The sequence below is a fragment of the Podarcis erhardii genome (genome assembly GCF_964252035.2).
Source record: "Podarcis erhardii genome assembly, chromosome: 1".
NCBI lineage: Eukaryota > Metazoa > Chordata > Lepidosauria > Squamata > Lacertidae > Podarcis > Podarcis erhardii.
Window position 1 is genome coordinate 10,737,364 of NC_138497.1, and position 24,235 is coordinate 10,761,598.

General features: G+C 48.1%; 1 protein-coding gene across 6 annotated transcripts in view; it reads left to right on the forward strand.

The window, feature by feature from the left end:
* Positions 1 to 369: 369 nt before the first annotated feature.
* SYNE2 (spectrin repeat containing nuclear envelope protein 2) overlaps positions 370 to 24,235 on the forward strand; it is a 250,960-nt gene continuing 227,094 nt past the window's right edge. For 2 of the 6 annotated variants that reach the window (XM_081857038.1, XM_081857039.1), the window contains exons 1-2: positions 372 to 1,542; positions 19,011 to 19,130. In XM_081857038.1, the coding sequence (XP_081713164.1) occupies positions 921 to 1,542; positions 19,011 to 19,130 (742 nt within the window). In that variant the 5' untranslated portion in view covers positions 372 to 920. Of the gene's footprint in view, positions 1,543 to 18,612; positions 18,768 to 19,010; positions 19,131 to 24,235 lie in introns of those variants that run through there. The other 4 variants (XM_081857036.1, XM_081857040.1, XM_081857037.1 and 1 more) reach the window with 3 other exon arrangements.

A 24,235-nucleotide genomic window follows, 5' to 3' on the forward strand; every position in this document is an offset into this window, starting at 1 on the left:
TCCTCCATCGTCCCCTTCTCCTTGTGCCCTCCATCTTTCCCAACATCAGGGTCTTTTCCAGGGTCTTTTCCACCTCTTCTCATGAGGTGGCCAAAGTATTGGAGCCTCAGCTTCAGGATCTGTCCTTCCAGTGAGCACTCAGGGCTGATTTCCTTAAGAATGGATAGGTTTTATCTTCTTGCAGTCCATGGGACTCTCAAGAGTCTCCTCCAGCACCATAATTCAAAAGCATCGATTCTTTGGCGATCAGCCTTCTTTATGGTCCAGCTCTCACTTCCATACATCACTACTGGGAAAACCATAGCTTTAACTATACGGGTCTTTGTTGGCAAGGTGATGTCTCTGTTTTTTAAGATGCTGTCATGGATCACTGCCTTGCTGTGGAAAAGGGGCTTGAATAACTCAGAGAAGCTATGAGCTACGCTGTGAGGGCCACCCAAGATGGATAGGTCATAGTGGAGAGTTTTGACCAAACGTGATCCACCTGGAGCAGGAGCCGGCATGCCACTCCAGTATCCCTGCGAAGAAAACCCCATGGACAATGACAGGATTAGCCAACTCATTCTAGTTTTTTCCCATCCTCCTTCCAGGGAACTGGCCCACTGACAGACCAACTCTGCCTTACACAGTGCTAAAATGTGCTGGTGTAGGGCAAGATATTTTGACAGGTGTTTATATTTCAAAGTCTTTTATAACAGGACCAGATCCAAGCTCAATGGCAGGGGCTTCTTGTTCATGTCCCGCTTCCCAAGTTACTTTGGGTGGCTGTCTCATGTGAGCATCAGAACCGCGTGAGCTGGAATTTCAAAGCTTTCTCTCGCACCATCTTCCCCATTGCAGAAGTTCACGCTGCTGTGATTCAGAAGTCCCTGGATCACACCCGCGCACCTGTTCCTAGATGGCAAGGCTGCCCCGCGCCCATGCTTTCTAAACACCTGCGCAACATCCACGCCTCTCTTTCTAAGCACAACCCGCGGCCGCCACCGGTGGATCGGGCGCAAAACCCGCGCAGAGCGCTTAGGTCCTTCTCTGCTTGCCAAAATCCCACGGCGCGCAATTCCACTCACCACCAAGTAAGCCCGCTCCGAGCAGGTGCCCTCCCCGCTCCTCCTCCCGGCCTTCCCCGCCACGTGCTGTTTGTTTGTTTGCGCGCTGGCCGGGCCGGGCCGAGGCGGGCGGCGAGGAACTGCACGCTAGGCCGGGAGCGAGAAGGGAGCCTCCTTGTTCCTTCTCTCCCGGGGGCGGACTGTCGGGCCGACGGCCAAGGCGAGGCGCGGCGCGGCGCTCCAACCCCCGCGCGCTCCCTTCTTTCCATCCGGGGCGGCCGCCGCGATCCCGCCGGAGAACCGCAGGCAGCAATCGATCGGGCCGAGCGGCACCGGCTCCGGGGCGTGGTTTGCGCGGCAGAGGGAGTCGGAAACCCCCCGGCGCGGCGGGGAAGGAGAAGGACTCCGGCGCCAAGGAAAGCCCTTCCCGCCCACCAGCGACCTCCCCAGCTGATCCGGAGCGGCTGCCCCCTGCAGACCCCGCGCGCAAAGAAAAGTGAGCCCTCTCCTTTTCCCCCCCCTCTCTCTCTCCTCCCTCCGTGCGCAAAGGAGAGTCCGCGGTTGGGGAGGGTCCCCGGGCGTCGCTGAACCGGCAGCGGGGGAAAGGAGCGGGCCTTGCTCGGGGCAGCAGCGGCGGAACTCTGCGCGGGGAGCGCGCGTTGTGCGTTGCTGGTGGCACAATCTTTGCCTGGGTGGATCGCCTGGAGTTTGGAGAATGTACCCAGCTCCTTGCGCGCGCGCCTTTGGCGAAGTTTTTGGAGCAAAGCGAAAGCAAAAGAGCGCTCGAGGGTGGGGGGGCTTGGCAGAGATGGGAGCGAAGAAGGGAGGGGAGTTTTGTTTTTATTTTTTAATAGAATTAGCAGAGAAGGGCAGTTATTGATGCGGCCTTTGAGATTCATACTTGGGAAGTTCCGGGCGCAGAGATTAGGAGGCAGCGGCCCGAAAGCCTCCCCCCCTTTTTTTTGCCCCCAGATTCCTGGACTCGGGAGAGAAAGAGGCGAGTGCTGCTGCTGCTGCTGCTCTCGGGCGCCTTTTCGAGAGCCTCTCCCTGCGCGCCTGGGCGGGAAAGGAGCTCGGGCGGCAACGGAGGCGGGAGCCATTTGTTCCCGTGGGATTTGAAAGAGCAAGGCAAAGGCTGGCGGGATGGAAAAGCCCCTCGTCTTCCTCCCTCTCCCTAGTCACACTCCACCCCCATCGGGCCTGAGCTTGGCGCAGGTGTTGGGGAGCGTGGCCCGCGCGGATCGGGGCCGAAGCGCGCAACTTGAGCGGGGTTTCCTTCTCCCCGCGGCGAGGCGCCTCCCTCCCCTGCGCGCGCGGCCACCACTTGTTAGGCGAGCCCTCTCTCCCGCGCCTGCGATGGGATTGGCTGCCTGCTCTACCTGGCCCCCTTTGTTGTCTGCCGCTGCCTTTGTTCTTCCCTAGGTGTCCGTCCCACCTTTCTCCCTTCCCCTCCTCCCCGGCCGAAAAGACGGGAGCGCGGGAGGAGGGCTGCAGCCCCGGGGCGCCTCTGCTCGGGGGAATCCCTCGGAGCAAACCCGCCCCGGGATCTAGGACGGGGCGGGCTGGGGCTGCGAGGAGGCAGCTGCCCCAATAACAAAAGACGCGTGTGACATTTTGAGATTGGCGGTGTTTGTTTGTGTCATGGACGTTTGTAAGCAGGAGATGCAACGGGATGCAGCTTTTTCAGAATGGAAGGACCAGGAAAGAGAGCGTCTTTTAAATACAGCTGTTGGCTCCAGCATAGGAAGGCGTAAAGAGCCGATTCTGCTTTATCTGTGTGTGTGTGTGTGTGTGTGTGTGTGTGTGTGTGGAGGTGCTGGTGGGGTAAGAGATTTGCTTGCTTTGCGATCGGTGAAGTTAGCAAAACCTAATTCATTAAATCCATGCTTTTCAGGGCAAAACAACAACAACCCCAAACCCCACTCCCAAGGGAGGTTAGAAAAATTTAAAACAAACAATAATTTATATGCAATTTGAAGCATGCAAAAAACAGCAATAAAATGCTGGATGAAACATTTGAATGTTTTAAAAAGCAGCCGAGTCTGTCAGTTCTTCTTGAGGTTAGAGGATCCCAGAAATATGAAGCAGCAAACAAAATAGTTTAGAGGTAAGTGGATGTGGCACAACATGCCAGATGATTAGCGAATCAAAACTGTAGCTCTGAGGAGGCCATAGAAGTGCTGCTTGAGTTATGGCGGAGGTCTAAATTGTTTCATCCCGAGTTTCGAGAAATGGATAATCACTCACTGTGCTTTGAACCCATCCTTCATTCTGCAAAATGTTTTTGCATTCAGCTCTCCAGTTCTGCTGATGGGAAGACTGAGAGTGCGTTAAAGTGGGGGAATCCCACGTAAACAAGGGAGAGGAGACTATTATTCCAGCCTGCCTCCACAGGTGTGCTCTTCTGAAGGTGTAGCTCCCAGCTGGAGCCTCTCCACTGCTCCAAACTCAGTAGGTGGACTTCAGCAAGCCACTCACTCTTAACCTTGCCTCTTCACCTGCAGCGCAGGAGCAATAATTCTACCCTACCATACAGGGCTGTTGTAAGGATTACTGAGATAAAATGTGGGTCCCACTTTGAAGATCCCGAAGGTGGGGTGCAGGGCCTGTGGTTGGGGATCAGCTGCAAACCCCACCCACCATTGACTCTGGCTCCACCCACTGCTGGTTGTGGCTCCCAGTGAACTTTTTTTGTGGGTCAATCACCCTTTGTAGGAATATAATGCCCTGCCCTGCTGTAAAGTGAAGGCTGGATACTGTTAAGGGGGTGGTTCTCAAAAGAGGACTGTGTTTCTTGGAGGAAGCCTTTTCTACTCATGCTTTCGTGTGTGAGCTGAGGGATTCACAAGCAGAGCCTGGCAGAGGCTGAGGGTGAAGTTGTTGGCGTGCATCTGTCCCCGGAGGCAGTGGAGAAGTGTGCCTTTGGGGATGAAGTCAAACAGCTGGAAGGTTGCAGCACCTGCTGTGGCTGTAGAGACTGATACGGGAAAGACATGTTTTGTTGCAGATGGGGCAGATGAAAGCATCCAGTTGCGCTGCTGCAGATGCACCACGGCATTTATTCTCTCAGCCCACCGATTATTTTCCTCCCTCCCTCCTTATGAATTTGATTATTTCGGTCACAGACCAGTTCCAGCATACATACAATATCAAGAAAGTCATAAAACACAATAGGGATACATTTGAATTTGCAATTAGGTACAACAGGGATAATACAGATATAGCAACAGTTTAAAAAAATATAAATTAAAACTTAGTCACTAACATATAACCTAAACAGATAGGTAGCCGTGTTGGTCTGCCATAGTCAAAACAAAATAAAAAAATTCCTTCCAGTAGCACCTTAAAGACCAACTAAGTTAGTTCTTGGTATGAGCTTTCGTGTGCATGCACACTTCCTCAGATACACTGAAACAGAAGGACTTTTGAATATAACCTAAAATTATCATTTAAGGCCTTAATCATTATGATAGCACAGCTTGTTCCCTAAGTTTTATGGCAATCGCACAGAATTTGGCTACCCTTAATGCAAGGAATAAGAGTCTTCCCCAAAAATAAAAGTAAGCAACCACTTCTAAAAACTTAGTGTCCTTTTAAATTAACCATTGCTTAAAGTTTCATATTTTATTGATAATTCAGTATGGTGAATAATGTGTGTGTGTGTGTGTGTGTGTGTGTGCATATGTATATGTGCATGCGTGCTTTTGGAGATCTGGAGGGTGGCAGCATGAGAACGGGCCTCCCTCCCTCCTCTGGTCACAGCTATGGATGCACGACCTGTATGTCTGTCTCCAGGCACTGTGATCGTCCGCAAGGGATTCCCACATGATGTTGCCAGCCTTCATATCATGTTTGCGGACATCTTTGTAATGCAGAGGGTGAAGACAGGTGTAACATTTAGAGCAGGGGTTGGCAAACTAAGGCCCGGGGGCCGGATCAGGCCCTATTGCCTTCAGGACCCGGCCTGGACCTAATGGTCAGGGGTCCCTTTACCTTTACCTTTACAGTAAGAAAATACAGATTCAGATCTTGCCAGGACCACAACAACATTGGCCCAAGGCACCCAAAAATGATGCTGATAGGAAGGTGACTTTGTAGGCTGCTTTGAGCTTCTTCAAGGAGGAGAGGCTGGAAGCATGACGTGGACATAAAACTAACTGGGTGAGCCTCTAGTAACACCATCAAGAAAACCCTTCAGTTAGAGCAGTTTTCCACTTCTTAATAAAATTAACGAGGTGTGATTTGTGTGTGTATGAAATTCACGAATGTCGTGTGTTTCAAAATTTAAAAAAGCAGAGTTGGCCAGAAACATAGGCAGATGGACAAGACTGGCAGCTCTTCGAGTATCGGTGTCCATGCCTGTTGTTTCATTCTTGGAGCTGAGGCCAAGCTGGTCTTGCTACAGCTTCTCACCTGAGCTGACTATTAGTGGCTACAGGATATGGAGACATCCCAGCCGAGAACCAAAGGCTATGCCAAAAAAAGTTGCAAAGTGCCTTCGGGGAGGGCAGAGAAATGTCAGAGGAGGCGCTGGCAGCTAAACCCATTTCCCAACACTTCACTGTCCTCCTCCAGCCTTCCTTCCAGCTGCTTTCCCCTGCCAGATGCTAAACACGCTGAACAGGGTGGGGCATAGCTCAGTGGCAGAGCAGGTGCTCTGTATGCAGAAGTTCACCAGTTCAATCCCTTGCATTTCCAGGTAGAGCACGGAACATCAGTGATAAAAACATTTGAAAAATATACTGAAGCCTAATAATAAAATAGTCATCATAATAACAGTATAAAGGTAAAGGGACTCCTGACCATTAGGTCCAGTCGTGGCCGACTCTGGGGTTTCGGCGCTCATCTCGCTTTAATGGCCGATTGAGCTGGTGTACAGCTTCCAGGTCATGACTACGCCACTTCCAGAACAGTGCACGGAAACACAGTTTACCTTCCCGCCGGAGTGGTACCTATTTATCTACTTGCACTTCGACATGCTTTTGAACTGCTAGGTTGGCAGGAGCAGGGACTGAGCAACGGGAGCTTACCCCATCGCGGGGATTCGAACCGCCGACCTTCTGATCGGCAAGTCCTAGGCTCTGTGGTTTAACCCACAGCGCCACCCTCATCCCTTATAATAACAGTATATTCCCCCACATTTTCACAGAATCGGAGAACTGTAGAGCTGGAAGGGACAATGAGGGCCATGTTGTTCAATCCTTTGCCCAATGTGGGTTTCGAGCCCACGACTCTGAGATTAAGAGTCTCGTACTATCCCTCTATTGCACACAGTCTCTCCGCCTGTGAAGCTGTTTGGCAGAGACTCTTGATTTGCAGGGCGAGAAATGCCTTTCTGTAGAACGCTGAAATCGCCTCCTGGCTGCTGCTACTGTTCTTCTCGAGGGATTAGCAAATGCATCCCTCTGCAAACTATCACATACCTCCACAATTAATAACTATTAATCATAATAGAATTGTTAATACAGTGGGTCACATCCAGCTGTTCTGCTTGTGCAGCAGATGTCTGTTTGTGCAATGGAACTTTCCCTTTCCTCTCCTCTCCCATTCAGTACCCCCCATGCAGTCTTAAAATCTGCTCCCTCTCAAGCAGATTTTGAAGGGCGGGGTGTAGAAGAAGAGAAAGTCCTGTTGCGTGAGTGGAATTTTGCACACAACAACGGAGGCCACCCAATATTTCTTAAGCTTTTCAGGTTGCATTACATAATGAGTGTGCAGCAACTGAAGTAGTTGGCTGCATTACTGGGCAATGACCTCACGATCTTAAAATACAATAAAATATGTCACTGTCCGTTGGCTTGCGCCTTGTGCTTTTCAAAGCAGAAGCGAGTCATGTTTGCTCATGTTTCTCCCATGTCGTTTCCACACATACCATGCCCACTCAGTTCAGACTTCGTGTTCCTCTTAAACCTGCCTGCGTCGCTATGTTGTAACTGCTTGAACTACACGAGCCCGTGATCATGTAAGATGGAAGTCTGCTAGAAACGTGTGGGCAGGGATCTCCAAAAAGCCCTGCCTTAATGAGGAATTCCTTTAGCGGCTTTGGATGTGGAGGACAGCTTGTCCAGACTTGAGATGAAATGAAGTGGTGAAATTTGAAGCAGGCGTGAAAATATAGGCCTCTCTGAACAGCATTAATTGTATTGCATGAATGTCTTCTGAGACAATTCCTTGAGACTTACCGAATTTTTTGCTCTATAAGACACACCAGACCACAAGACGCACTTAGTTTTTGGAGGAGGAAAACAAGAAAAAAAATATTCTGAATCTTAGAAGCCAGAACAGCAAGAGGGATTGCTGCGCAGTGAAAGCAGTGATCCCTCTTCCTGTTCTGGCTTCTGGGATAGCTGCGCAGCCTGCATTCGCTCCATAAGACGCACACACATTTCCCCTTACTTTTTAGGAGGTAAAAAGAGTCTTACAGAGACTTATTTCCCCACTCCTCCAAGTTTGTGTTATGGATGTACAGTGGTACCTCAGGTTACAGACGCTTCAGGTTACAGACTCTGCTAACCCAGAAATATTACCTCGGGTTAAGAACTTTGCTTCAGTATGAGAACAGAAATCGTGCAGAGGCAGCAGGAGGCCCCATTAGCTAAAGTGGTTCTTCAGGTTAAGAACAGTTTCAGGTTAAGTACGGACCTCCGGAACGAATTAAGTACTTAACCAGAGGCACCACTGTGCAGAAACTTCACAAGTGAAGTTTTCCCATAAAATGATGGGGACGATTTTGTCCACTAACCTTCATCATATCATTCCACAGGGAAAGGCCTAATCAGAGTTGCCGACTCTTCCACTGAGCTCTGCATCTGTACCATTCATTAACATGACATTAGCAGAAGATTTTGGGAAGGGTCAAAGCTCAGTGGAAGAGCATCTTCTTTACATAAGGTCTTGCATTCAGTCCCCACCATCTCCAAATAGGACTGGGAGAGAGCCATGTCTGAAATCCTAGAGAATAGTAAAAGGCTGCTTCTTCTGTTCATTTCCGTGTCCTTCTCCTTTGCAAGTGTGTGTGTGTGTGTGTGTGTGTGTGTGTGTGTGCAGGGAGAGATTGATTTTGTTTTTGCACAAACCATAGTTTAAAGAACCATGGTTTAAGAAAGCTGCTCATTTTTAACAGACTTTTTACAAATAAAGGACCATAACACGAACAAGCAAAGTTTATCATTGTCCTCATTTTTCATGACACTCGAACAGGGAAATTGCAGTTTGAGCAATCCCTCCAAACCACAGTTTGATCCTTCTTTGAAATCTTGTTTTGGAACGATCATCTCAACCACAGTTTCCCAGTTTGGATGTCACAGTGAACTGGTTTGATGAAACCAGGAAGTGTTCTGTTCAACTGAATCCATGATGGAAAAGGAGGGAGTACATGACTTGTTTTCGATCCAAACCACAGTGGAACTTCTTTCCCAAAACTTAAACTGCAACAAAAACTGCTTCTCCCTCCCACTTGCTGAAAGATGTCACCTTTCAAAGGCAGAGGAGAGAAAGTTTGTTGTAAATAAAAATATGCCCTTTTCCCTTATGGGGTATCCAAGAGCCCATATAGAGTCCTTACATAGGTTCCCTATTGGTAGGAGAAAATAACAGAGGCCAACCAGAGAATATTGAGAAGCAAAGCAGCTAGTAAGCCTGACCTTTATTGATCTGTTGCAACAGGGTACTCCCCTCACACACAGGAGAGGAAGAGGACCCCCCAAAATGCTGTGCAAGGGCATATAAAGACTTTTGAAATTCCCATCCTCTAGATCAAGATCACCCCCAGAAACATTATGCATACATCACAGAAGGGGTGTAACCTAAGACCACCCCTCAGATACATCCCACCTACATCACAGAAATTTAAATGTTGTTTTTCTCTTGTCCTTGTTTATCTCCTGTCTGGCAGGTTACTTGATTGGATTTCCTGGGGAGCCTGGCCAGTCTTTTGTAGTGGTAAAATACTTATTTCCTGGGCCAGGTCACAGGCTCACACCTTTATTCAAACACAGATTAAGACAGGATTTGTGAAGGAAGAGACAATAGGGAGGCTTTTCCATTTTGACCATGCAGAGAAACATTTGCTCAGTTTAGGAATCAAAATGGTTCCAGGTTGGCTTTCCTGTGCTGATCTATGTACATGTGGTTGTGAACGTTGCCATATATCTAAGACCATAAAATTCCTATCACAAGTTCCAGCCATCAAGGAACACTCAGGTTCTGTTGTTGAAGTCCCTGACCAGCCAGTCTTTCCCCCTCCTCAGTAAGCCAGACAGCTAAACTCATTAATGTGTTTTGTCCCTCGTCCTTTTCCAGGCAAAGAAAGAAACCAACAAACACTGCTAAAACCTCTCCTTCCATCCTAAATATAATTGGCTCTGAGCATTTTAAAGGGATACTGTTGAGGCAGCTAGGCCCAATGGATGCTGCACAACTGGTGACCCACCTGAGTCCACGAAGGGTCCAATAAACCCCCTTTCTGAGAGCTGCTTTAGATTGCAAAAGAGAGGGGCTTGCTAAGCACCTTTCAGGCCACAAAACGTGGCTGGTGTTCTTTGGGAAGGAAAATATATTTGTTTTCTCTCCCAAATGTTTTGGTGAGCAGAATCCATTCTGTTTGGGATTGGTAAGCTGAAAGCATCAAATCCCCTTAAAAAATGGCAATGGGCACTTCTGTTCAAAATAGGCTGGATTTCCTTGTTTATCCGGGATTGTCAACCAGCCAAGTTAATGTTACTCTAATTGCCGGCCTCCTCCTCCTTCCTGTCTTTGTAAATAAGCTGGTTTTTGAGCAGTGTTGCATGTGAGGAGAGTAGAGGAAGCCCTGCTCATTCCTCATTTATTTTATGGCATTCCTTTGGTGGTGGTGGTGCTGTTATATTGTTTTTATTTATTGCTTTCTACTAAAAAAAATGCTCTTTGCAAATAAATAAGCCAATTTGCAAATATATTGTTGCAAAAGCCGGGTGTCTGCCTCTCTCTGTGTCCCTTTGTAGAATGGGTGCAGAATGTTATACTTCAATAAATATGGTTTATTCGCCTATTTACACCTTCAGTCTGCATGGAGGGAGTCCAGAAGTTAAAGATGAGCCCCCAGCTGAGTTTTAAAAGGTTGAAGACAACTGCTATGAATGAACATAGGGTGGATTTGGACCAGGGAGAGTTGGATTCAAGTCCTTTTCCAGCACCTGGGAACTGTTGGGCAACCTTCAGGCTGCCTCCCTGCAAGATGGATTTCAGCCCTCCTTTTTCTGTTTCTTCCTCCCAACAACCCTTGTTGAAAAACACACCCCATCACCATCACTCTGTTCATACCTCAGGATAGTGGGGAGGGAACTTCCCTGCATTGGCAACGTCATCAGTGGGCCCTCAGTGGCCCTCCATTGTTCCCTTAATGGCCCTTCCTTGGCCATGCTAGCCAGGAATTCCTCTGCAGCTTTTATTTCTCCCTTCCCACCCCATATGCAATCCTAGAATTTATTAATTTCTAGGGTTTACCCTAAATCTAAAGGTAAAGGGACCCCTGAACATTAGGTCCAGTCGCGGATGACTCGGGTTGCAGCGCTTATCTTGCTTTATTGGCCGAGGGAGCCGGCATACAGCTTCCGGGTCATGTGGCCAGCATGACTAAGCCGCTTCTGGCAAACCAGAGCAGCATACGGAAACGCCGTTTACCTTCCCGCCGGAGTGGTACCTATTTATCTACTTGCACTTTTATGTGCTTTCAAACTGCTAGGTTGGCAGGAGCAGGGACCGAGCAACGGGAGCTCACCCCGTTGCGGGGATTCGAACCGCCGACCTTCTGATCGGCAAGTCCTAGGCTCTGTGGCTTAACCCACAGCACCACCTGTGTCTCTACCCTAAATCTATAACAGTATAAAACAATGAACAGTTTGTGAGTAATTTAGAGCAAAACGCATTGAATAAAACGCACTAGAACAAATTCGAAAGTTGTTCATCCATCAGAGAAAATAAAAAGGACGTATCCTACCATACCCCTGAAAGATAAGAACACAAGACGATTGGGTCAATGGATCCGGCCAATGGCCTGTCTACTTTGGCACCCTTTTCTCACAGTGGCCATGCGCGACCATAGAGCCTCTGACCATTTACCTCCATGAATTTGTCTGATTTCTCTTGTGGGGCCACCCAAGTTGGTGGCCGTTGCAACATCTTTTGCGCTTGCGTGAAGAGCTATTTCGTCTGCTCTGAATCTCCCAACATTCAGCTGCTTTGGACATTTCCTGTACTAGTATTATGAGAAAGGGAGGAAAGCTTTCCCCCTATCCACATAACCTTGCATGCCCCTGTCATGTTGCCTCTTAATTTTTCTCAAAATGTTTCAACATTTCCTTGTTGTTAACTAGCAGAAAAAGGCTACAAATCATACCGCAGTACAGACTAACAGTGCAAAGAAATAAAGAACCATTTATCCTCCCACAAAGTGCTTTCCGCCGTGCTCCAAGACATTTTGATTCTTTGCATTTGTGCTGGTGGGATCTGCTGCTACATCTCTCTTGGCTGTGCCCCCCTCCCCTCATTCATCTTTTAAAATCTGCATTAATATTTATATGCATTTTTTGGCTTTGTTTTCTAGTCTTCAAACCACTTCTTTAAAAAATACGGTACTTGGGAGCTCAGATAGATTTGCCTAGCTAGCAAAAACCCTGAAATATTGTGTGTGTGTCGGGGGGGGGTATGTTATAATGGCTGTAATGGTAAGTTGAGACCCTCACACCTGTTTCTTAGGCTTGTGTACAAGGTGCCTCCAACCTGAAAATATAGGTTATGTTTACACCATGCATTTAAATCTCTACGATTCCACTTTAAACAGCCATGGGCTTGAAGAATTCTGGCAGCTGTAGTTTGTTAAGGGTGCTGAGAGTTGTTAGGAGACCCCTATTCACCCACAGTTCCCAGAGTGGTTTTTACAGTCAACTCCTCCGCAGGGAACTCTGGGAGTTGTAGTTCTGACAAGAGTCTCCTAAGATCTCTCAGTAGCCTCAACAAACCACAGTTCCCGGGATCCTTTGGGGGGGGGGGCGCGGGCGGAAGGAAAGCCTTGCCTGTTTAAAGTGATATGATACTGCTTAAAATGTATTTTGCTAATGTGGACTATAGTCTGACCTGTTCTCACCTGCATAAGCCTGTCTTGCGGCCATACTGGACTGTGGCAGGATTTGAGGATGTAGAGAGATGGGTGTGAAATACTTAGGGGAGACAGATGTGATATGCACAAATGCTAATACTATCAGGATCACTGTTTTTCCGTGAGCAAAGGGTTTCTGCTCTGGGATCTGTGTTATTTTCTGGACAAGCATTCTCTCTCGCCGTAGGTTTTCCAGCGGAGGGTCTATTTATACAACCGTGGCAGGCATCCAAGCCAAACATATGGTGATTCAAAGGCTCTCTCGCTTTTTGGAGTCAACAGAACCTTGCTCTTTTATTTATATTTGATTCATACGTCCATATTTCTTCCTGTGCGAGGAGGACAGCTAACCTTGTTCAGATTATCACAACAGAAATATATATCTCCCTGCCCCCAACTTTTCTGTTTTGTTAGAAAGGTCACCGCCATGGTTTCTCATTTTAAACTTAGTGAATGGCGAATTATTAAATGGGTGTTTCCTCTAGCCTTTTGGTCCTTGAGGCACAGTTCTCCCTCAGGCCGGTACTTGGAATTATACTTTGCGCAGGAAGACAGCCGGCCAGCCAGCTGCAATAGTGAGCACATCGGTTGAGGACTAAGGGAGACACGGGTTCAAGTTCCTGCTCAGTCGTAAAGTTGTTGTTTAGTCGTGTCCGACTCTTCGTGACCCCCTGGACCAGAGCACGCCAGGCACTCCTGTCTTCCACTGCCTCCCGCAGTTTGGTCAAACTCATGCTGGTAGCTTCGAGAACACTGTCCAACCATCTCGTTCTCTGTCGTCCCCTTCTTCTTGTGCCCTCCATCTTTCCCAGCATCAGGGTCTTTTCCAGGGAGTCTTCTCTTCTCATGAGGTGGCCAAAGTATTGGAGCCTCAGCTTCACGATCTGTCCTTCCAGTGTTCCAGTTACAGATAGGTAGCCGTGTTGGTCTGCCATAGTCAAAACAAAATAAAAAAATTCCTTCCAGTAGCACCTTAAAGACCAACTGAGTTAGTTCTAGGTATGAGCTTTCGCCAGGAGGGCGTCGGACATCTCCACCACCTGGAGGTGCATGCCTGGGGATCCTCGGATCCTGACTGTTTTCAGACAGTAGCAACACACCCTGTACAATTCTGTCTGTTGTGTTTTATCTGCACAATCAGAATGAATTTCAGGAACCCAAAAGTTGTATTGGAAAACATGACATTTGAGCCTTCTGGCTCAAAAATTGCCCCTAGGCATTCTGTTTTGGCGACTATAACCCTTGTATATCCGAATTTCTAACGCTGCTCACAGGGTTGTTTGTTGTTGTGAGAATAAAGTGGGCAAAGGCAAAACCCGTTTACGTTGCCTCGGCCTCTTAAGAGGGAAAGCATAATAATAATAATAATAATAATAATAATAATTTATTTATTTATTTATTTATTTCCCGCCCTCTCCAGCCGAAGCAGCTAACAACAGTAAAAATAACACAGTTTACATAAAATCACAATCAGTTAATTGAAATACATTCTAAAATCAATTCAGAGTCAAATTAATGGCAACCATTGGGCTAGAGTTCTGTGAGGATTACAGAAGGAGAAAGGGGGTCAGCTGTGCCTTGGCCAAAGGCCTGGCGGAACAGCTCTGTCTTGCAGGCCCTGTGGAAAGATGTCAAGTCCCGCAGCGCCCTAGTCTCTTGTGACAGAGCGTTCCACCAGATCGGGGCCACGACTGAAAAAGCCCTGGCTCTGGTTGAATAAAAATATAATATCTACCCATCCTGCGCAAGTGGTGTTTCCTATGTTGTGTCCTGTTTCGGAGCTTGATCTCACATCCCTGTTTTACGAATCCCAGGCTAGAGGCTTGCTTTGCTGCTAAATTTGGCCTGGTATGTTACAAGTTGAGGAAGGCTTGTGTCACATAGTAGAGCATGTGCTCTGCATGCAAAAAGTCCCGGGTTCAGTCCCTGGCATCTCGGGGTAGGACTGGGAACTGGCCCTTGTGTGAAACTCCAGAGAGCCAGTACGTCCTCATGGTCAGAATGAAAACAACAGCTGAAGTTTAAAAGCAGTACAAGATGACCACCGTTTCATTCAGCTAGAAAAGCTTGTCAAGATATTAAAAAAAATGCCTTCCTCCAAATGCCTCTCCATGTTTCTGGAGTGGCTGCCTGAAGCATCTTGACAGAGATACTATTGCACAAAAGTGGGGGGCCACCACGCTGAAAGCCCTGCTCAGAGTTACTGTGGAGCAGCCTTCTGATATTTTGTGGACTGGAAGGAGAAGCTCTCCTGCAGACCGCAGTGACATACACCATGGAAAAAGCGTTCTCTCAAGAATTTACTTGCCCATTCAGGCAGGAATAGGGGGCAGGCATCCTCTCCACAGTTAATGCTGGGATCACCACTCCCCCCTAAAACCAGTCAGCCTGGGCTGAGGGATAGGACTGGGCTTGATCGACAGTGATGGCAACGCCTCTGGCATGTTTGTCAGCTGCAGCAGAGGCTGCCAGGGAAGCCATGTGCATGCTTATTCCTGCCCTCGATATGATATCACCACTGGCATATTGGCAGGGAGGGAGGGCTTCAGTGGCACAAGGATTCTTCGCAGCTCCAGGAGGCATGAAGTCATAGATACATCCAAGGCGCCTTCGTTTTTCACGGCATTCTTCTCTTCTCATAGCACAAGCTACTGCAGGAGCAGGGAGTCTCAGGCTCTCCTAGCCTCTCCCTGCGGTGTAAGGTAAAGGTAAAGGGACCCCTGACCATTAGGTTCAGCCGTGACCGACTCTGGGGTTGCGGTCCTCATCTCGCTTTATTGGCCGAGGGAGCTTCCGGGTCATGTGTCCAGCATGACTAAGCCGCTTCTGGCGAACCAGAGCAGCGCACAGAAACACCGTTTACCTTCCCGCTGGAGTGGTACCTATTAATCTACTTGCACTTTGACGTGCTTTCGAACTGCTAGGTTGGCAGGAGCAGGGACCGAGCAACCCCATTGTGGGGATTTGAACTGCCAACCTTCTGATTGGCAAGTCCTAGGCTCTGCGGTTTAACCCACAGCGCCACCCGCGTCCCTTCCCTGCGGTGTAGGATGGCCAGTTTTGTTGGCATCCATCTGTCGTGAGAAACAATGGAGTGTGCATCCCGGGGTGAAGACTAAACTGCTGCATTAGCAGCACCAAGACTGGGCAGTGTGTATGGAGGTCCTGGGCTGCCCAGATGACAAGACCCTCCTCTTCACCTCGCTGATGTGGTCCAAAGGAAAGCAGAGCAAGACGTTTGGCACCAGCTTGGCTGCAGGAGTTGATGGAAGGAGGTGTACAAGGCGCCATCCAAACATCTTCAGGACTCTTACTTCAGATTGATTTTTTTACTCCTGAGGCTTTTCTTCTGAAAATGTCCTGCAAGGCAGCAGAGGTTTAGGATCAGATTTTTATTTTTATTATTAATAATAGCAGAACACTGACACATGCCCTCTCCCTCATAGGTAGGTATCATTATGTAGTACAATCTTCTGTGCGCCCACATTGGTCCTAAGTTTATAACTGAATAGGGGGGAAATGGTTTTGCGTAAGAATTGCTGGCAGCAACTTGATATTCCCGCCTTCCAGTGTGTCCAAAAATAAAACAGGCCAGCTCTCTGTTCAGTATTAAAAATGAAACTGGAAGCCAGTCCTACAAAGCCCTCCCACATCTGCCCAGGAAGTTTCCCAAAATCTGCTTCTGTCCTGATTTTTAACAGTGGATTGCTAGGAATGTTCCTTTTGCTCAAATAGATAGGTCTAGCCATGAAGGAAGCTGCCAATTCACTCCAGTCCACAACCTCTGAGTTTTAAGTTGCTCTTATTTCAGGAATTTTGGGCTAGTACATTGCCAGTTCGTTGTGACACTGCTTCCTTGAGATGGCTCCCCATCCCATCACTAGTATAAGGAATGCCTTTTTATTGTTTTCCATTAACTGTAGTTGTTTCATCAGAACTGACAACCGTGGCTAGTCTATGGTTTAGGGAGGAAAGCCAGGGTCATAATCTTATGGTTTGAAACTGCCTTGTTCCCCTACACTGTAGTTAGGACTAGCCACGGTTCTTACGTCTGAACCCAGACAAACTGTGGCTAGTCCTAACTATAGTGTAGGGGAACAAGCTAGTTTCGACTGAAAGTAACCTTGGTTAGGTGAAAACTTTCAATTGCCTCATCTCAGTTGTGATAGGAGAAGAGGAGAGAATGTGAGCCTAAGGTTTGTACACATAACACTAAACCAGGGCTGGACAACCTTTTTTTTCTGCCAGGGGCCACATTCCTTCAGGGCTTATCTCTTGAGGGCTGATTGGGGGTGTGGAAGACGTTCATGGCGGATCCAGCACCAGAGCAAATAAGGCCATTGCTCTCTCTTCCACCTTCTTTCCTCTCTGCCTTTGCCTGCCCGGGGAGAGTCTGGTTGCTCTGGCCAGAGATGTGAACTGACCGCTTGCAGAAGGCTTTTCAAATTAGACTGAGGACGACATTAAATTAGACCAAGGGACTGCATCTGCAAGGTGCCCACCACGACCCCAGTATTACATTCCAGCCAGGCTGTTTCATTTCACCATCTCTCAGCCTCTGTTCCTTGAATGCAGAGTGATGTCAGGGAACTGCCATGGGAGCCAGAGGAGGAGGGAGGGCTCCGGAGGGATGCCGGAGAGCGTCCCAGTAGGGAGAGAGGCAGCCCATCTGCTGGGGAAGGAAATCAGCGTAGCACCAGTGGAGAAGGGGGGCAGATGGGGGAATCGGAGAGGAGGCTCCAGGACTCTTCGCCAGAAACCAGCGGGGAGAGCACGGGTACTCCGCTGCCCACTCCCTCCCTGCGCAGAAGACTTCTGCGCAGGGAGAGTAGGAGGAGACTAGCCGTCAAAGAACTTCTTTGCTGGAAGAAGTTCAAGAAATGCCCACTGACGGATTCTGCCAGCGATTGAAACAGCCATGGATGGGTGGCTATCCTGACAGAAAGGGTTCACCCAGGTAACCCAGCCAGGTGTGGCGACGACTTACGCACGAGCAACCCCTAGAACCATTACAAGTGTGCTAGAGGTTTGTCCTTTGCCTGCACCAAGCTATGTTTCCACTGACAGGTCTGCCTACCGCGTATTCCTCCTGTCTCTTCATTTTTACATTAGAGCATCCTGAAGCAAGGAGTCCTGTCAGTCAACTGTGGATTGTTCTGCTGCTTTTTAAAATCATAGCATTGTAGAGCTGGAAGGGACCCCAAGGGTCATCTAGTCTAACCCCCTGCAATGCAGGGATCTCAGCTAAAGCACTCAGGGCGGATAGCCATCCAAACTCTGCTTAAAAACCTCCAAGGAAGGAGAGTCCGCAACCTCCCGAGGGAGACCGTTCCGCTGCTAAACTTATGACTTATGGTCAGAAGTGGACGAAATCATGTTTCTGTCTGAAGGCATTTTTAAAGCCTATCATACAGGTAAAGGTACCCCTGACCATTAGGTCCAGTCGCAGATGACTCTGGGGTTGTGGTGCTCATCTTGCTTAACTGGCCGAGGGAGCCAGCGTACAGCTTCCGGGTCATGTGGCCAGCATGATTAAGCCACTTCTGGCGAACCAGAGCAGCACACAGAAACGCTGTTTAACTTCTCGCCGGAGCGGTACCTATTTATCTACTTGCACTTTGACGTGCTTTCGAACTGCTAGGTCGGCAGGAGCAGGGACCGAGCAACGGGAGCAGGGAGGAGCAGGGACCAAGCAACGGGAGCTCACCCCGTCGCGGGGATTCGAACCGCCGACCTTCTGATCGGCAAGCCCTAGGCTCTGTAGTTTAACCAAAAGCACCACCTGCTTCCCTCTAAGCCTATCATGGGACTGAGTAAATGGAAGCAAAGTGGTACATTTCTCAAGGCACCAGGAATTTAGATCTGAAGCAATCACTTATAAAAACACACACACTGTGAGCTGGGCATCTCCCACAATAGGGAGGACTGTAAATTTATTATCTTTTGTGTGTGTTGGGTGAAGGTCGGATTTCTTTGGCTCTCGATCACTTTTCCCCCAGTGTGTGTGCTTGTGTGTGTACATATATGCACAACATATAAAATTTCATCATCTAGCTGAGCAGACCTATTGCAGTCATGTGCACGAACCTTACACATACGTTTGGAAGACACCAAGGTTGCGCACGATTGATGAGGGTGCCTTTGCAGAAGAAAGGGTGGTCATGGTTCAGGGCTGAAAAAATAAACTCTGTTGCATTTGGAACTTGCAGGGGTACACTGTGGTAGCTAAGATACAGATAGAGCCAGAACAATGGTGCTTGGTGTGTCAGGCAACATCACTTTCTTAGTTGCATTTTAATCTTCTGTGGGCTCAGCGACTTTTGCTTCCAACCCGCTACAATAATTGCTGAGCAAGAAAAGAACTTTGCAAAGCGAAAGATTTAATGAGGGGCGGTGGTTGGGGGGGGGGGAGAGATGCAGAAGAAAAGCAGCACCCCTGAGGGTAGACACGATAGACGGCCCCAAATTACCCAGGAGACACCATCAACCTTTCAAATCTTTCGCATCCCTTGCAAATCAACACCGCAAATCTTTGAATCCAGATCTGTTTCCTGCATATTCCAGCAATGGGATTTCCAGACCTGGAGGTTAGCCAGCTGTTAGAAATGAATAGGACCCAGAAGAATAGCTTTAGCTGTTTTACGATTCAAAAAGAAGGCGTAGCCTTGATCCAGATAATCTGAGAAAATCTTGAAAAACAGAAGCAAGCGTGTGTGTTAAGGCTGCACAAGCTGTCTTCACAAGCTGTCTTTTCGGAAGGTGAAATCCTGATGTGCCTGTCTACTAACTTTCTTTTCTGTTTCCCCCCTCTTCCCCAAATTTCCCCCCAGTTTGGCAACCGGAATGCGCAGTGATCCCAGGGCTTGAGAAAATGGAATCTCCTCAGATACCGCCAGGTGACACAGAGCAGTCTTCCACAGACTTCGACGATCTCCAGTATTCACTGCAAGGTAAGTTCTTCTGTGTGAGTTACAGATAGGTAGCCGTGTTGGTCTGCCATGGTCAAAACAAAATAAAAAAATTCCTTCCAGTAGCACCTTAAAGACCAACTGAGTTAGTTCTAGGTATGAGCTTTCGTGTGCATGCACACTTCTTCAGATACACTGAAACAGAAGTCACCGGACCTTTCTATATAGTGAGAAGGTGGGGAGGGGTATTACTCAGAAGGGTGGTGGGAATGGGTGATTGGCAGATAGCTGCGATGAGCCTGTTGACGACTCTTAACGACTGCAATAGGTCTAACAGAAAAAGCAAGGGGTGAGAAGGTGAAAAATGGCTTTGTCATGTAATTTTTCACCTTCTCACCCCTTGCTTTTTCCTGTTAGACCTATTGCAGTCGTTAAGAGTCGTCAACAGGCTCATCGCAGCTATCTGCCAATCACCCATTCCCACCACCCTTCTGAGTAATACCCCTCCCCACCTTCTCACTATATAGAAAGGTCCGGTGACTTCTGTTTCAGTGTATCTGAAGAAGTGTGCATGCACACGAAAGCTCATACCTAGAACTAACTCAGTTGGTCTTTAAGGTGCTACTGGAAGGAATTTTTTTATTTTCTTCTGTGTGAGGTTTGGCAAGGGGAAGATCTGTAGCCGTAGTTTCATCAGGACACAAGAGCATCTCTGTTGGATCGGGCTGGTGGTCCGTCTCCTGCAAGCACCCTGCTTCGTTCAGGAGCCAGCCAGGTACCTCCAGAAATCACACGAGCAGAAATTTCTTGCTTCTGTTCCACTGAATCTGATATCAGGGGCCATAGCTCAGTGGCTGAGAAACCTGCTTTGTGTGAAGGTGGTTCCAGGTTCAATCCTGGCAACACCAAGTAGGACTGTGAGAGATCCTTGTCATGAGTTCTGCAGAGGTTGCTGCCAGTCTGTGTAGACAGTTCAGAGCTAGATAGGACAATAAGGCCAAGGATGTGCGGACACTGTACCTTTTCAGTGCATTTGAAGCACATTATTTCCCTCAAATCCTGCCAACCTAGCAGTTCGAAAGCATGTCAAAGTGCAAGTAGATAAATAGGTACTGCTCCAGCGGGAAGGTAAACGGCGTTTCAGTGCGCTGCTCTGGTTCGCCAGAAGCGGCTTAGTCATGCTGGCCACATGACCCGGAAGCTGTACGCCGGCTCCCTCGGCCAATAAAGCGAGATGAGCGCCGCAACCCCAGAGTCAATCACGACTGGACCTAATGGTCAGGGATCCCTTTACCTTTACCTTTTATTTCCCTCAAAGAATTCTGGGGACTGTAGTTTAAGGATTGCTGGGAATTGTAACTCTATGATGAGCCAGCTACAGTTCCCAGAATTCTTCGAGGGAAATAATGCACATTGAATGTGCTTGAAAGGCACAGTTTATACGCAGCCTGGTTAGTTATAAGGCATCTTCCTATGCAATCCAGATACTTACTGTTTCAGACCCTTCATTTATCATCTTTCAGGGAATGTTTCTATGGGGCATTTCCCCCTCCGTAGAGAATATCTGTGTTTTTTAAAAAATACAAAACAAATCCCTTTGAAATCTCTTTAGAGTGCCATTAGGACTAAGAGCAGAGCCAATTTCAAACTGGTGTGATTTTGGATTAGGCACATTCTTTCAGCCTGGCCTACTTGACAGGGTTGTTGTGAGGCTAAAGTGTGTATGAGTGAGAAGGGGGTAAAGAACCAGTCACACTGCCCTGGGCTTCTTGAGGGAAGGGTGGAATCAAAAGAGGATACGTAAAAACTTGACTCGTAGAATCAGCGTAATTCAGTACTTGAGTGAACGAACCATGAGTAGAAAAGTCCCTGGTTCAGAATCTCACTGAATTCACTGGGTTGGCCCTTTTGACACAACCGTTGAATGTTGGTATAGCTCAGTTGGTTAGAGTGTGATGCTGATAATACCAAGGTTGCAAGTTCGATACCCATATGGGGCAGCAGCATATTCTTGCATTGCAAGGGGTTGGGCTAGATGATCCACAGGGTCCCTTCCAACTCTGCAATTCTATGATTTTATGTCTCATCCTGAGCCATCCATCTGCACAACAAAGGTAATAATAGATCAGGCGGCTGTTAAAAATCCAAGAGCTGTCCAGGGCGTTATTGATGGTCAGCTGGCAATGCTAACATAGACATCTGCTTGGTTTCATTCCCCTTGGCCCGCCAGCTCCGGTAACAATTGCTTGAGAGATTTTTCAAGCATGCTTGTAAAACACAGAGGTCTCCCAGAGCTCATGACTGTTGAATTTTGGAGGACCAGATTTTATCGCTGCTCCTTAATGTTTTCCTTTGCAAGATTCCATTGTTGCTGTAAGCCACTGTCAAGGGAACGGCTTTGCTCAGGCCGTGTTGAAACCTCAGTCACTGTTGCTCCTTGCTACCAATCAAAACAAGCTCTTGTCTGCCAACCCATCTTCCCAAACACTCTTTCTCGCTCTCTCTCTCTTTTACCTTATTGGAACGAAAACCCCCAGCACCCTTTTTGCCTGGAGGGGCATGCCTCATGTTTGGCTCAGAAAAAGGCAGTGGAAATTTTGATGCGCTGGAATGTTTGTGATTTAATTCTGAAGTTGCAGAACCTTAGTGTTGTCCCAGCCTTGGGATTCTCGGGTAGAGCCAACAAGATGCAAAGAGCGGTCCTGGGAACTGTGTGTCTCGGATTTCTTCCCTGCAGCAATGGTGGCGGGAAGAGGTCCCCCAAAACGGAAAAGACCAGGGTCTATGCACATCTGTGCCGATCCTACCCATGGGGCTTGGGATGGGAGCTGGGTTGAAGCTGAAGCTTCATGCGCGTGTATATATACCAGCTGCACTGGCTCGCGGTGGAGTACAGGATCAGGTTTAAGGTGCTGGTTTTAACCTTTAAAGCCCTATGCGGCCTAGGACCCTCATACATACGGGGCCGCCTCTCCTGGTATGTCCCACAGAGGAACTTACGGTCTTCAAACAAAAACATCTTGGAGGTCCCGGGCCACAGGGAGGTTAGGCTGGCCTCAACCAGAGCCAGGGCTTTTTTGGCCGTGGCCCCAACCTGGTGGAACGCTCTGTCACAAGAGACTAGGGCCCTGCGGGACTTGACAGCTTTCCGCAGGGCCTGCAAGACAGAGCTGTTCCACCAGTCCTTCGGCCAGGCAGGTCACAGCCTGACCCCCTCCTTTGATAATCCTCACAGAACTCTAGCCCAATGGTTGGCACTAATCAGATTTGAATTAATTTTATAATGAAATGATTTTATAATGTTGTATCATTTTACTGTTGTTAGCCGCTCTGAGCCTGGCTTCGGCTGTGGAGGGCGGGATATAAATAAAATTTTATTATTATTATTATTGAACATTAACTGAGCAACAATAACCATTTCTTCCCAAAGTTGTATGAACAGATGAAACTGTTTTATATCATTAGTTCGCTAGGCTGCATAATCCAGAACTATGATGGACAGTGGCTACACACATAGATAGATATCTCATAGAATATAGGGTTGGAAGGGACATTAAGGATCATGTGGGCCAACCCCCTGCAATGAAGGAATTTGCAGCTGTCCCTTACAGAGATCGAACCTGCAGCCTCGCTCCCCTTAATCCAAAGAGCATTTCCGTTAGGAAGCATTTCAGACTACAGTTGTACCTTGAAAGTCAAACGAAATTCCTTCTGGAAGTGTGTTTAACTTCCAAAACATTCAGACACCAAATCACGGCTTCTGATTGGCTGCAGGAAGCCAAACCCCCGTCGGACGTTCGGCTTCCAAAAATAGTTCGCAAACCGGAACAGTCACTTCTGGGTTTGCGGCGTTCGGGAGCCAAAACTTTCGGGACCTAAGCTGTTTGAAAACCAAGGTATGACTGTATTTATTATTATGTTTGTATCCTACTTTTCCTCCAAGGTGGCATATGCGGCTCTTTCCCTCCCATTTTATCCTAACAAAAGCCGTGTGAGGTAGGGCTAGGCTTAGAGACTGGCTGGTCCAAGGTCTCCCCAGCAAGCTTTGTGCCTGAGTGGGGATTTGAACCCTGGTCTCCCAAAGTCTTAGGACATGGGTGGCGCTGTGGTCTAAACCACAGAGCCTAGGACCTGCTGATCAGAAGGTCGATGGTTCGAATCCCCGTGACGGGGTGAGCTCCCGTTGCTCGGTCCCTGCTCTTGCCCACCTAGCAGTTCGAAAGCACGTCAAAGTGCATGTACAGTGGTGCCCCGCAAGACGAATGCCTTGCAAGACGAAAAACCTGCTAGACGAAAGGGTTTTCCGTTTTTCGAGGCGCTTCGCAAGACGAATTTCCCTATGGGCTTGCTTCGCAAGACGAAAACGTCTTGTGAGTCTTGCGAGTTTTTCCCCTTTCCCCCCTTTTTCTAAGCCGCTAATAGCCGCTAAGCCGCTAAGCTGCTAATAGCCGCTAATAGCGCTAATCCGCTAAGCCACTAATAGGGGTGCTTTGCAAGACGAAAAAACCGCAAGACGAAGAGACTCGTGGAACGAATTATTTTCGTCTTGCGAGGCACCACTGTAGATAAATAGGTACCGCTCCGGCAGAAAAATAAACGGCGTTTCCGTGCACTGCTCTGGGTCGCCAGAAGCGGCTTAATCATGCTGGCCACATGACCCGGAAGCTGTCTGCGGACAAACGCTGACTCCCTCGGCCTATAGAGCGAGATGAGTACCACAACTCCAGAGTCATCCGCGACTGGACCTAACAATCAGGGGTACCTTTACCTTTACCTCCCAAAGTCTTAGTCCAATGTCCTAACCACTGAACCACACTTTGCCCATCTAGCACTTGTATTTTAAGCCTTGATTGGCATCCTGAGAAAAATCTGAGACATCAGATAATGTTCTACTGCTTGTGGAATACCATGAAGGACCAATGTACTTTATCCATGGGTTTTTATTACAATATTGTTGATTGACAGAGTTTGATGATCCATCTGTTTTTGAAAGGGCGGGAGTAGGCCGCTTTTTATTCTCTCTGGCATTGATTTTCTTTAAACACTTAAAACATCCGACACACTCATGTTCATCTAAGCCAAGGCCAAACATCAAATTCTTTGGCCAAGATGATAGCTCAAATCCTTGCACAAATAACAGCAATCCC